The 14,095-nt window shown below is 48.3% G+C and overlaps 1 protein-coding gene across 6 annotated transcripts in view; it reads right to left on the minus strand.

The window, feature by feature from the left end:
- Positions 1 to 14,095, minus strand: part of CRACR2A (calcium release activated channel regulator 2A) — a 133,561-nt gene that overhangs the window by 66,968 nt on the left and 52,498 nt on the right. For 5 of the 6 annotated variants that reach the window (XR_012493823.1, XM_019756945.2, XM_019756948.2 and 2 more), the window contains exons 2-3: positions 10,231 to 10,481; positions 987 to 1,098 (exon numbers count right to left, since the gene is read on the minus strand). Coding sequence is in view for 4 of the 6 variants with exons in the window: in XM_019756945.2 (XP_019612504.2) it covers positions 987 to 1,098; positions 10,231 to 10,446 (328 nt within the window). In the remaining 2 variants the exon portion in view is untranslated. The remainder of the gene's footprint in view (positions 1 to 986; positions 1,099 to 10,230; positions 10,482 to 14,095) is intronic. The other variant, XM_074325250.1, reaches the window with a different exon arrangement.

Raw genomic sequence — 14,095 nt, forward strand, 5'->3', positions numbered from 1 at the left:
AACCCCCTACAGCACAGATCCTTGGATACCATGTTCTGGATTTTGTGTCTTTCCTACTTCCAAGAGATACTGCCAGAGATGCTAGAACCTGGGAAAGGTAGGATGCATGGCAGGTACCGTGGCACCTGGATGGTTCTTGATTCTTTAAAGTCTGGCTCAGAACTCATCTCTTCATTGATGTCTTCCTACACAACCGGACCTTCCCTCCCCTGCACTCCCGCAGCTGCCTGCCTATGCTCCATGCTGTTACCATCTCGGCATCCTGACTCCCAGCCTCGCTCTACTTCACATTCACAAGTTACTCAGCGGTCCGGGTGCACTTTTCCATACGCAAACTGCCGGGCAATACAGCAATCTGCCACTTACAAACTCACCAAGGGCAGGAAGGGCATCAGATACTCCTAAGTAAAGTGTACGTACAGCACCTGTGTGAGCTAGAGGAGTGGTGGAACTTACCTGCTGATATCTGACCAGTATTTGCTCTAACCCACATTAGATCAGTGTGGCTTGATGGCATAGCTAGTTTCTTTGTCTTGTTCATGGATCTCAGTGCTCTTTCCTCCCAGTTATCTTGAGGATGATGGGTCTATTCAAACCTTCCCGACATTTATCTGACGCTGGCACCCCTCACCTTGGAAGACTCAGCCAGACTCGGTCGGAGTCCTCCCGCTCTGCCGTCCACTAGTATTGAGGCAGAGAGGAGAGGCTGGAAATCCATCTCAGCTCCCCATTTTGTGCCAGGCCTTCTGCCAGAGCTCCCTTGCATAGCCCTCGGCCTTCCTGGGTGCCAGGGGACTTGGCAGTGATGGCGTGGTGAGCAATGTGTAACAGTGGTGTGAGCAGCCAAGGAGGATGTATGAAAAAAGGCCCTCCTACCCCAAATGCAGAGCCCGGAAACTTCAGGAAGGCAGGAAAGCTTGTGCTCTAGCCTGACATCTGGTAGGGTGGACCCATACCCTGGGGCCCCAGAATCCATCAGAACTTACTAAAACCAGTGGTGAACTCCTCTGGGGTCAGATAGCCGTTGCCATCTGCGTCCAGGGCATCAAACACATCTTCCAGTTCCTCCAGGCTGAGTGGCAGCTCCGCGTGGAGCCTCTGCAAGCAAGCCAAACCACAGTGGTTAACCCCGCGCTGACCATGGAGGGCTGCCTGGGACTGCGGAGCCTCTCGCCAAAAGCAGTCTAGCGATGCCCTGTCCTCCACAAGACAGCAGCTGCTGCTGAAGCCCGCCTCCCCATCCTTCCCCTCTGCGTATTCGCACGTCCATTTATGGCGTGACTACCAATATGCGAGGCAACTTGCTAAGTGAGTTACAAGTAAATAAACATGTACATATTTTTCAATATATTTATATATCATGTATAAGCATATATATTTGCATTTAATTCTTATGACAACCCTTTGAGGTGGGCATTGTTATCCCCATTTTCTAGAGAACTGTGAAGTTCTATCACCTGTCTCAAGGTTGCCCAGCCAGTCAATGACATTGCCAGGAGTCAAATCCAGGTCTGACTCCAGAGTTCACACCTGTGAAGGACTGAGACAGTCCAGGACTCAATTGTAGGATGATATGTACACAGCACGGTGCTGTCAAGTTCAATGAGATAACGAGTGTAAAGAATACGGCACAGGGCCTGGCAGACAGAGAGGGCGAGGGAGAGGCAGAGGCCGAGGGTGAGGGCGAGGGCGAGGGCGAGGGCGAGGGCGAGGGCGAGGGCGAGGGCGAGAGCCACTGACCCACCAAGGCCACTGGGTGAATGAGTGGCAGAGCCAGGTTTGTGCCCAGTTTTTCCTGCTCTGCCCAAGCCCCCTTTCCTCTGCCCTGCTCCCTCACCTGTTCAGATGCAGGTGTGAGTTACATTCAGAGCCTTCCCTGATGAAGGCCACTGCTGTCCCAGGGCCCCAGCAGCGCGTTTGGACACACATATTGGTCCTTCAGCTCTGAGGGGGTGCTGGATAAGCCCCCTTCTTCCCTCTGAGTGACCTGCACCCATGGCAGCAGGCTGTGCCCCACTCCTGCTCCCTTCTGGCTCTCAACTAATTCCTGGATAAGATGTTAACTGCTACCGGCTTAAAGTATCAATCCCCTGAGAGTATCTGTGTTTTAGAGGGGGAACTAGCCAAGACCGTGTGTGAGGTCACAAATAAACACCGGATCTGAGTCCTGAGCTCACTAGGACCACACAGTGATGGAAAGGCAGGGCCCAATGGCTGGGATGAGGAGCAATGGGCTGAGCGCCAAGCTGCCCTCTGGCTTCTGCCTGAGGCTCAGTGGCCCCGGGCCAAGGCCAATATGCATAGTTGCAAGTGTCCTTTTATACCCTAATAATCTAAGGCTCCAAATGAGGACTCCCCAAGGAGTTCATTATATATCCCAGCCCACCCTCCCCTCTCCTCCCAGTTACCCGAGACAACTGCACAAAACCGCCTGTGTGAACTGACAGCTGAAGACCATGAACACAGGGCTGCAGGAAGGAAGGTATGCACCCACCTGAACAAAAAGGAGCCTGCAGGTGTGACAGCCCGTAACACAACGTGCAAGAACCCCTGGCTGACCCTGTGGCACTCTGCTAGCTGATACGCCATCAAGTTTAATTTGGCAGGACACCCACGAGGGAGACTGTGATGCAACACAAGGTGGGAAGACAGACTGACGCGGAAGCTATTTAGAAGAATTGAATTAAATACGAATGAGGTGTTTTTTTTTGTTTTGTTTTTTAAGAAAGGGGAGTGAGAGTGTGTGCAAAAATTCTAGAAGTACACTGCTTAGCAGACAGCAGAATCTCTGGCTTGCCAACAACCCATAAACCAGCTGTCTCAAAAGCCACAGTAAGAGAACAGGGAGTGAGGAGGGCGTCAGATTTGCAAGCAGGAAGTTTGTTAGCTCCACTGAAACAAAAGGCATCACCCTGGAGGCGGGGTGAAAACTCAAGCTCCTGTCCTATCCAGATTCCAGTCCTTTCCTTGGGAATAGCCTTCTCCCATCCCTCCCCTCAGCCTAGGATTGCTGGACCTCATCTGAAATGCCATGTGTCACACGGTGCTGGGGCTAGAGATGGGCTGGGAGGAAAGGGCAGAGGTCAGTGGGACCCTCAACTTGCCTTTTGCCCAAACCAGCCCCCACATGGTAGCTTGTCTCTTGTTAGTGTGAAGCAGGAAGAGCTCCGTGATAACCTACCTTGGGCACCCATTCCTGAATCTAACAACACCTCCGATCACAAATCCTTCCCATGTCCTAATCCCGGTCCTTCTTGTCTACCTCTCAAACCTGGTTTCCTCTTTCTGTTGTCAGTGAGGATGGGGAAAGCAATATTATATCCTCCAAGTAATTCTTACTCTTCCCGTCCTGGGTGCTGCTTAGTACCACGTGCTTCTTCAGCTGCTCTGCAAGCTGCCCCATGCCACATTCTTTAACCCCTCTTTATTGGCCCTACTTGGAAAATCCTTTAGTCTTAAGAACTATAATTACCTCTTATTTATCTTTCTTCTCAGGGCTTGCAGAGCTGCGTAAAACCAACTTATTCTGGTCTTGTCCCCTGGGTACCTAGTGCTATGTACAGACAAAATTATTCATTCCACTGTGCAAATAACCTGCGAGGCTCTGAGATTTGCCTGCAAAAGTCACAGCAGAGACCAGAGCTGGATGAAGAACCTGTTTCCCCCTCAGGGCTCCCACATTCCCACATGGTCCCATGGTCCTCTGATGCATACATTCTGTAGCTCCTTATCTGCATTACCGGAAAGCAGCTGCCCACCCCACCTGAAGTCTACCTGGCCGGCACCACCACTTTACTAACCTTCCAGAGATCCTGTCTCACTTACAGATCCTGTTTCACTTCCACTTCCATCTGGAAGGGCAGGCAGGGGAGAGAAGAAATGGGAGGAAGTCAGCTCGCCCTGTTCACACAGCCCACAGCCCAGCCAGCTCTTTAGAATTCCAGGGCTCCTTTAAACACGGGCCTTCCTCCCCGCCTTCAAGTAAACTCTGATTTTCTGCTTTACTCTCAGCTCTGGCATCACTTCTTCAGTGAGCCTCTGTGACCACCAGGTTATACAGGCTCCCCAAAACACATTCTCTAATGTATAAGTCTCACCTCAGTTTGTATTTTACATAGTGTAGGAGCAGTTCCCTGATGAATGTCTGCTCCTTTCAGTGGACTGGTAATTCTGAGAACAGGAATCCCATTCATTTTTCCTCACTATTGTGTCCCCAGGACTTAGCCCAATGCTGACAAACATGGAGAATTTAGGTATCTGTTGAATAACTGAATAAGTAAATGAGTGACTAAGAGTGTTCACAGAGGGGGCTGGCCCGGTGGCTCAGGCAGTTGGAGCTCCCTGCTCCTAACGCCAAAGGCTGCCGGTTCGATTCCCACATGGGCCAGTGGGCTCTCAACCACAAGGCTGCCAGTTCAACTCCTCAAGTCCCGCAAGGGATGGTGGGCACTGCCCCTGCAACTAAGATTGAACACGACACCTTAAGCTGAGCTGCCGCTGAGCTCCCCGATGGCTCAGTTGGTTGGAGCGTGTCCTCTCAACCACAAGGTTGCTGGTTCGACTCTCGCAAAGGATAGTGGAACCCTGCAACTAGCAATGCCAACTGGACCTGGAGCTGACCTGTGCCCTCCACAAAACTACAAATGAAAGGACAACAACTTGACTTGGAAAAATTCTGGAAGTACACACTGTTCCCCAATAAAGTCCTGTTCCCCTTCCCCAATAAAATCTTAAAAAAAAAAAAAAAAAAAAAAAAAAGTGATCGCAGGGGATGCTGAGATGCTGAACTCCTATTTACAGAACACTGGTCTAGACTCCTGACCAGCACTGCTGTTGGTTGCCGGCAAGGTCTTATAAATGGGATTTTCCAGGACCTGGCCCAGAGTGCATTCCTGCAGCAGCAGTACTGAGGGTTCAGGCTCAAGAGCCATTGAAAAATGCTGTATTTGTTGCACTCCAGCCAGACCCCTCTACCTTCCATGTCACCAGACCAGTAACATGTCTCATGCAGATTAAAGTGAATGTTTGCACAGCTTTGAACAGGTCTAAGAGAACACTTCTTAAAGAGAAAACTAGAAGAGAGCCACCTTTATGGTCAGAATTCAAATTTCCCTCCTTTCCTGTTTAGAGCTCTGTGCCAGCACCAACCACTCTCTTCCCTGTGGTGTAGCTCAGTTTCCAGAACCAAATATCTTCAAGGTGAGGATGTGAGGTCCAGGAGGCAGGAGCTACCTTTTTTCTTCTCTCTGCTTTGATTTGCTTGGTTCGGGCCGATTCCTTGGTGTAAACTAGGGCTTCTCAACCTCTGTACTACTGACATCTTGAAGTGGATAATTCTCTGCTGGAGAGGGAAGTGGGGGAGGAGCTGCCCTGTGCGTTACAGGATATTCAGCCACATCCCTGGGCATTACCTAGCAGATGCTCGTAGCACCTCCTTCTCCGGCAGTTTCAATCAAAAATGTCTGCAGACATTGCCAAATGTCCTCTAAGAGGCAAAATCACCCTCACTCATGTAGACTGGACACAAACAAGAAGAGCAGCAGCTGGAAACGAGTGGAAGGAGCCGTCTTCAGCAGAAATGGCCTTTCGCTATCTCTGACGGAGGGCAGGTGACTTCCGCTTAAACTCACAGTGTGATGGTACAGCCACTACGGAAAACAGTATGGCCGCCCCTCAAGAGTTAAACAGAACTAACACATGAGCCAGTCATTCCGCTTCTGGGTATGTACCCAACAGAATTGAAAGCAGGGATTTGAAGAGTATTTATACACCCATGTTCATAGAAGTATTAGTCACACTCAAAGGTGTGAAGCAACCCAAGTGTCCATCAGCTGATAAATGGATAAACAAAATGTGGTATGTCCGTACGATGGAATCCTATTCAGCCTTAAAAAGGAAGGAAGTTCCAATATATGCTACGACGTGGGTGAACTCTGAGATGATGCTAAGTGAACCAAGCCAGTCATAAAAAGACAAATTCTGTAGGATTCCACTTATATGAGGTATTTAGAGTAGTCAGATTCATAGACAGGAGGTAGAATGGTGGTTACCAGGAACTAGGAGGAGGTGGGAATGGGGAGTAGTGCTTAATGGGGACAGAGTTTCTATTTTGCAAGATGAAGAGTACTGGAAATGGATGGTGGTGATGGCAGCACAACAAAGGGAATGTACTGAATACAAGTGAACTATATACACACTTAAAAATGGTTAAGATGGTAATTTTATGTTACCATGTTTCCCCGAAGACAAGACCTAGTCAGACAATCAGCTCTAATGAGTCTTTTGGAGCAAACATTACTGTAAGACTCAGTCTTATTTTACTATAAGATCTGGTATAATATAATATAATACCCAGTCTTATACTATAAGATCCAGTCTTATATAAGACTGGGTCTTATATTAATCTTTCCTCCAAAAGACGCATTAAGCTGATTGTCTGGCTAAATCTTATTTTCGAGGAAACAGGGTATGTATATCTTACCACAATTTTTAAAAAATCACACTGTGGAGGACACTAGGGATTGGGATAGCACCAGGGTACAAGTCCCCCCAACCTCCACCAACCCCCCCCCCCCCCCAGTGCATGTATGGGGGGATTTCCAGGGCCTGGTCTCAGGGCTAAGTGCTCATTTATTCTCTCCTAATCCTGGAAGGCACTATAAATAATTCACAGGTTAGAAACTATGGCCTAGAGGCTGGAGAGACTTACACAAACACATCGCTAGTCAAGTTGCTGATTCAGGATTAAAACACAGGTCAATTTCCCACATACATCTTTAAGTCTCTTGCTAATCTAAATAGGAGTCAGCTAACTTTTTTGTAAAGGATCAGAGAGGACCAATTTTTAGGCTTTTGAAGCCCTTCAGTCTTTGTCACAACTACTCAACCCTATTGTTGGACAATATGTACATGAATGAATACACTGTGTTCCAATTAAACTTTACTTGCAAAAACAGGTAATGGGCAGATCTGGTTGTTTTGCCAACTCCTAGATGATTCTCAACAGTTTGGCTAAGCTAGGAATTCTAGGCAGTGTTGGGAGGTAGTTACCACTCCTCTAAAATATCAGGTAGATAGGGTTTTTGAGGCTCTAGCTTCTTCAGAGAGAACTCCTGCCCATCCTGTCCACCACCCCCTCCCGCAGCTGCAGGAGTCCCTTTGTGCCCTCTCCAGCCTGGCCCTCTCAGGTCCCTCTGTCCCCCTGAGGCAGGACTAACTCTCCCTCGGGGACCCTCAGCCCCAGGACTCTGCTTCTCTAGGGGACTGTACCAGACCCCACCCTGAAAAGCAAGCTGCACCCCAGTTCTGCCTGGAGTGACCCATGGAGGCAGAGAGGCTCCTTGCAGAGCAGGGAGTGAGCTCTTGGGGGCCATGGGTGGGGCTCAGGGCTCTCCAACTGCTGCCTCAAGTCTGTTCACACTGGTCAGAGGTCACCATCTGCCGTCCCTGCAGCAGCATGTCTGCACATGGAGCCCGAGCATAGGGCAGCTTCCACACCTGCCCTCAGTGCAGCCACCTGTGGTTCCTCCAGGGACCTCCAAGGATTCTCCGGGCCCCTGTCCTTTCGTGCTCCCTGCTCCATGGGGGGGGGGGGGCTGACTGCCTCCTGCTGGGGCTCGGGCCACGGTGGCAGTCTCCCCCACCTCTCACACGACTATGAAGTCCATCTCACCCTCTGCAAATGGACTTCTGTTGATCAGGAGAAAGAACAACAAGAGCACTGAGGGCGGAGCTTAACCCTCGCCTTCCTCTCTGGTTTGGTCCCAACTCGGCTTCTCTACCCGCACTCGGTTCTCCATGCCCCCTGACCCATAGCCTCTCCTTCCTTGAGAGACATTCTCTGCTTTAAAGGGCCTTTCCTGGTGGATGAACTTGTGTGTGTGTGTGTGAATATTTTCAACTCTTCTCCTTCTAGTTCCCGTGAGGCTGTGCTGGGAGCTGATGGTGAGAAAGGCGGTGATGGCGAGGTCCAAAGAGCTGGCCACCAACCAAAGGAGGGTGACCACCCAACAAAGGAGCTAAAAGTGGGAATGACGGGCAGCAGGCAGATGTCTGTAGGTTCTGCCCAGGAGAACCAAGGGGCACGTGGGCTTTCCACAGAGAGCCCAGGCTGACTGTCCTTCACTCATGTCTTTTCAGCCCATCTTTCTCCAGACATGACCACTGAAAGCAGGAGAGAGATGGCACTTAAATTACGTGTTTTGTCCCCTTTCATGATAGCACTTTCTCATCTGAAGAATGGAAAATTTCAAATGCTGCATTGTCCACAGGTACAGAAACTTCAGAAAACTCGGGAGCTCATAGAAATAAGAGCCACGGACGCACAAGCACGTGTTAGGTGGGATGTCCATCCTCTTTCCTCCTACCTGAGTCAGGTGTGATGGCTGAGGGAGGAAAACCGGGGAGGGATGAGCTGAGCTGGTCCTTCTGGGACTTGTTGTTTCTGACTTCAGACCAAGTCAAATACAATGATTTCTTTAACAATGTACACCGGACAGTTTAGACTCCCATGCCTGTCCCTCCTTCCAAGTGGGCTTCAGTGAAGGTGAACTGGGATCTACACAGCAAGGTGCATCGTGCACGTGATACAGACTGACCCTCAACAAATGTGAATTCCCTTTTCTTTCTTTCAAGGGGATAAGCAAAAGTTTGCCATTGAAACTACCACCACCAACCACCACTACCACCGACCTGCACATGGCAATTACGAAGTTCACAGACAGGGGTCTGTCGATGGTTTCTCAAAACACACTGAATCTGGCCTTCCATGTGAAGTGCGACTTTGGCAATGAGTTCAGTGACCAAAATTTATTGGGGGGTCAATTACTAAAAACAGGCATGGCCTGAGCTCACTGGTGGGCTTAGCGGGCTCTGTTTCCCAGGTCTTCCCCTCAATTCATGCAACTGCTCGGGGGTGGAAAGGCTCTGGGGAAGCCCGTGGGGCCAGGGACAGAAGGCCCACACTTTCTTCATCCAGTTCACAGGCTCATTCTTCGCCTCCACACCTCATGGCATACACGTGCAAGCAGAGATGAGACTGATACCAGTGACGTCTACATTTCACTGCCCACCTTTAGTGTATTCTGAAAAACTAGACTTAACAAAAGAACACCTGGCCATTGTAGGTCTTTCTCCTAATAGCACAGCTACGTATCCCTCCAAAATGCTCTTGACAGAGTGAGTGGTGAGACTATTGGGGGAAAAGGAGTTGTTTTCATAGAGCTCTAGTGGAGGCTGCGTGTTATTTATTCAAATCAGGGTGAAATCATGACTCAGCACAAGAAACGTAAGTGAGACGCTGAGAAGAACCTGTTGACACTAATGGTGGAAAGGCACCAGACCAGAGGTGGGCAAACCATGCCCTGGCCTCTAAGTTAGACCGAAGCCTGTTCCAGTGAGCTAACAATGGCCTTCGCGTTTTTAAATGGTTGAAAGAAATATCAAAAGAAGAATAGTATTTGGTAACACATGAAAATTACATAAAATTCTAATTTCAGTGTCCATGAATAAAGTTTTATTGGAACAGAGCCATGCTCATTTATTTACATATTGCCTATGGCTGCTCGTGCTACAGCACAGAATTAAGTAGTCATGGTAGAGAACTCATAGCCCATACAGCCTAAAATACTTATTCTCTGGCCCTTCACAGACAAAGTTTGCTGAGTCCCACACTCGTGCAATGATACGCACTGAGGACATGCAATGTCTCTCTCTGGGAATAGTTACGAGAGGGTTAGGTGTGGGTGGGTTTGAGGGTGACAGAGATAAGATGCCTCCTCCTGGGTTGTGGCACCTGATGCTGTACCTGTCCCTCAGGCACACACAGCACCTTGCAGGAAGGACCTCAGCACAGCTCAGAGCTCTGCTGTGAAGTGACAAATCAGTGCTTTTCCGCCTTTGTTTCAGGAGGTTCTTCACCATGTCACACTTAAGACCCTTCTGTCGCTATCACCCTTTTCCACAACCCTGGGGAGTTTCCGAGTCAGAGAGGGGAAATACATCCCTCCCCCCTCCCCAAGTATGATAGCAAGTAAAGGCCAGAAAAAGAAGGGACCCAGGAGATCTGGCTCCCAGTAGAATTTGGACTGACACCTCCTTCCAGGGCAGACTTGATGGCATCTTTTCTGTTAAAGACACACCACCTCCAATGGGGCAAGTCCTAACCTGAGACAGGGAGACCCAGGCCGTTCGGCATTCCGGGTGGGCAGGCCCAGCTGGCGCCCCTCGTACCTGCATGTCCCGCCTGGCGATGAAGCCCTTGCCCTCCACATCGCAGGTCTGGAAGAATTCCTGTGCCTTCCTCAGCATGTCCAGCTCTGCCGGCACAAGCTCCTGGGTCTCCTTACTCTCCAGGGTGTCTAGGGGACCCAGGCGGGCCCCACACCCCTTTGGTCCCTGCGCAGGTTTCTGGGCTCTAGAGACCACGCTCTGGTCAGGGGTGGCCATCGAGGTTTGTCAGTTTCTTCAAGTCTTTTCAGAACCTGAGAATGGAAGATGAGAGCGAGGTTGGTGTGGTGGGGATGGAGTGAGCCTGACAAAGAATGACAGCAGACGAGAGGAAGGCCCAGAACCACTCAGCAGTGTGCCCCAGCATCTCTTAGCAACCACCTCCTAATTAGCAGAAGCTCAGGACAAGGGAAAGTGTGCCACGATCGCTAATAGATCAGTCAGCTCATCAAAGAGAAAAGAGAAGGGTGAAAAGAAAACAGACATTTTCAGATTGAAAGGAAGTGGGCAGAGGAAGCCTGAACATAATTTCTCCCAATTTAAACAAACAACAAAAGATATCCTGATAGACCAGCTACCATTTATTGAGTGTTTACTTCTAAGCAGACACCAGGCCAAGGTCTCTACATACAATTTGTCATTTATTTCTCTCATCTCTGAAATAGATATTATCATCTCCATTTTATTGAGGCTCAGAGAAGGTGAGTGACTTGACCAAGGTCACACAGCAAGTTGGTACAAAAACTGAAATTTAAATGCAAAGTCATCTAATTTGTATTTGATATTAATCGCACACTGTCCTGAGTCCTCAGCATTGCCAAGGGTGGAGGAGTCCCCCCACTCAGAAGCACTCTCCTAATCACTCTCAATCAACTAGTTCTTGGTGAGCTTTCAGCCCATTCCTCAGACCTGTGCAGGGGCCATGATGGATGAATGAGAAAGGGCATCCTATCCTCAAGGAACTTCCTGTTGGACTGCATTTCCTGGGCCTGGTTTGGTGACACCCAAGGCTGTCTTCAGCCAACATGGAATCACAAGTTATATGCCTTGATCAGGTTCTCAAGGACTTTTTCCAGAAGGTTCACTGCAATGTGATGTCATGGGAGAAGGCATGCAGAACCTGGCTTCTGGTCTGGACTCCACTGCAGCCTAAGAGACCTTGAACAAGTGACCTGCCTGGGCCTCAGTTTCCTCATCTGTATAATGAGAAGACTAGACCTGTTTGTCTTTAAGGCCCCTTCTAGCTCTGACAGTCTGTAAGACTGACATATCAAAAAATAACAAAATGTTATTAATGAAAAATTGGATTAATAAACTGTCAATATCCTCGGATTTTTCTATCTGAAGACTTTTTGGAAGTAGACTAGGCCCAAATTTTAAATATATGACAATATTTGAATTTTATTTTTCAGGTGTACAATTCTGTATTACATCAGCTATAAATCTCATTGTGTGTTCACCACCCAGAGTCAGTTCTCCTTCCATCACCATATATTTGATCCCCTTTACCCTCAACTACCTCCCCCCTCCCCCTAACATTTGAATTTAAACATATAGATATACACTGTAATGCCCTGGAAACTGGAGAAAGTGAAGTCCTAAATCCTATCTCTTGTGTCCATGTTCAGAGAAAAGGTAGAAAATCACTGAATCACCAGGTGGGTTTCTCTGACTATTATTACAGCCTGGGCCTCTGGCTCAGCTACACCGTGACTACAGCGTCATCCATTATTTCATCCCACCTACCAGATGTGTCAAGAACTGAGGTCCCATGGCTGGCAGAGCGCCTCCAGCCTCAGGAAGGAGCTCCTGTAACAGCGTGAGACAGGCGGGCACGCTGCACCCGCTCACACCACCCGGCTGGACAAGGGACTCCCACTCTGACTCCTCTCACCAGCTCCTCACTTGGGAAATGGTCTTTGTCTTCATTCCTACATGGTGTGAACTGGCCGTCGCCTAATCATAGACAGATTGAATATTTTTATTCTGTCTTCCCCAGAGGGAGCCACCTCGGATGGAAGTGCTGAGAGAGCAGGGCAGTGTCTGCCTGGTTTATGTGGACTGCCTGGCACACCTACGAGCAATGCTGGGCTTCGGGATAATGACGGTGGTGACGTCTGAGCTCCTATAAAGGCACAGCATGAGCAGAACAGCCTGCTGTCTTCCTGTTCTCTGCAAGGTCTCTGCCATCTTGTAGACTCTACCTCATTCCCACCTGCTGTTGCCAGGACACTAGGCTAATAACACCTGTCACTCCTTGAGGGTTTTCTCTTGCCAGGTCCCTAACATACTTCATTCTTTTGAAACCTGGCATCCTTCCATAAGGTAAGTACCATTAGGATTCCTGTCACACATATGAGGAATCTGAGTTTGGAGAGGTTAAGTAACTCGGAACAAGGGCTAGTAGAGTCAGAGACCTCATGACACGTTGCCTTCCTCTCATGGGTCCCAGCTGTGGGCTTGCTCTTCAGTCTCCACTCATCCCCAACTGATAATAACCTAAGTCACCTCCCAGAGGTATGCTCATCATTTTAACATTCATATTTCATTCACTCATTCATTCATTCACTCATTCAGTCATTCTCATACAATATTGATTACTACGTAGCAGCTTCTGAGCTAACACTGAGAAATGTAAATATGAATAAAATATGGTCCCTGCCCTTAATGAATAAGTCTCTAATGGTGGGATTTTAGTCATGATGGCTGGCAATGAAGAAAGGCATTTTGGGTTGACTCCCTCCTCCATATCCTTTGAAACAGACTATAAAGCAATCAAACACTACTGACAAGCCGTGTGACTGAATGAGCCCCTGAACCACCCCGGGCATGGGAATTAGTAGAGATGATCTCTCAGTTCTAGGTCGGACTTTCTCTGGCTCTCTGCCTTCCCTGGCCCAGGCCACAGGTGATGCAGGGTATGAAGGAGCCCATCTAATGGTACTAAAGAAGGCAACCATGAGCAATGGTAGACAGGCACCTTGTCTTGTTTGATTTTAACCCCACCTCCTAGCCTTGAATATGGCATAGAGCAGGTGCTCACTGATTGTTTCCTGAATGAAGGAAAAGCAATCTTTTGCTAAATTCTTTTAGGAAGGCCTGAAAATATTTGTAATCCAGTTGGGTAGCTCTATATCCAGGATTTTTTAAAATCTCACAAAGAATGAGTCCAGATTTCTGTCTCCAGAAAAGATGGAGTAATAGAGACTAGATTCCCTCACAGTTGAAACAATAAAAAAATCCAGACAAAATACATTTTTAAATGGTTTTCAAGACACTGGGAATCAGGCAATGAAGGACAGGGCTGAGACTAGGGTGGGCTGAGTGAAGCTCCTACAGAGCAAAACCAAAAGAGGTATTGACTCTCACGTGCTAACCCTGTATTTGAACAGCTCTATAAGTGATGTCTTCTTAAGAGAGAGGTAAAAAATTTAAAGAGGAATCCACTCTCGAAGCTGTGTATCTGACAGTGATTACTTTCTAAGTTTTGCACTGTAGGGGCCACCCTAACCTTACCCAAGACCAAGCCCTGTTCTTGAGAGATTGGGAAACCAATAAAATGGGCCCCATTATTGCCTAAAGAGTTTTTAGGTCATGGCACAGGAAGGGGAAATCCAGGCAGAACCTGGCAAACTCCCTCAGTTGAGGAAACCCAACTATATGCTGCCTACAAGACATGTACTTTAAACATAAAGACACACACAAATCGTTCCGAAAAAGTAAAAGCTCCGAAAATTATATACCACATTAACACTAGTCAAGAGACAGCTACATATTAATATCAGACAAAGTAGATTATAGACAAAGGAATATTAATGAAGATAAAGTCGTTTCATACTGATAAAGAAGTCAATTCATCAAAAGGATA

The sequence above is a fragment of the Rhinolophus sinicus genome, linkage group LG02 (genome assembly GCF_036562045.2).
Source record: "Rhinolophus sinicus isolate RSC01 linkage group LG02, ASM3656204v1, whole genome shotgun sequence".
NCBI classification, from domain to species: domain Eukaryota; kingdom Metazoa; phylum Chordata; class Mammalia; order Chiroptera; family Rhinolophidae; genus Rhinolophus; species Rhinolophus sinicus.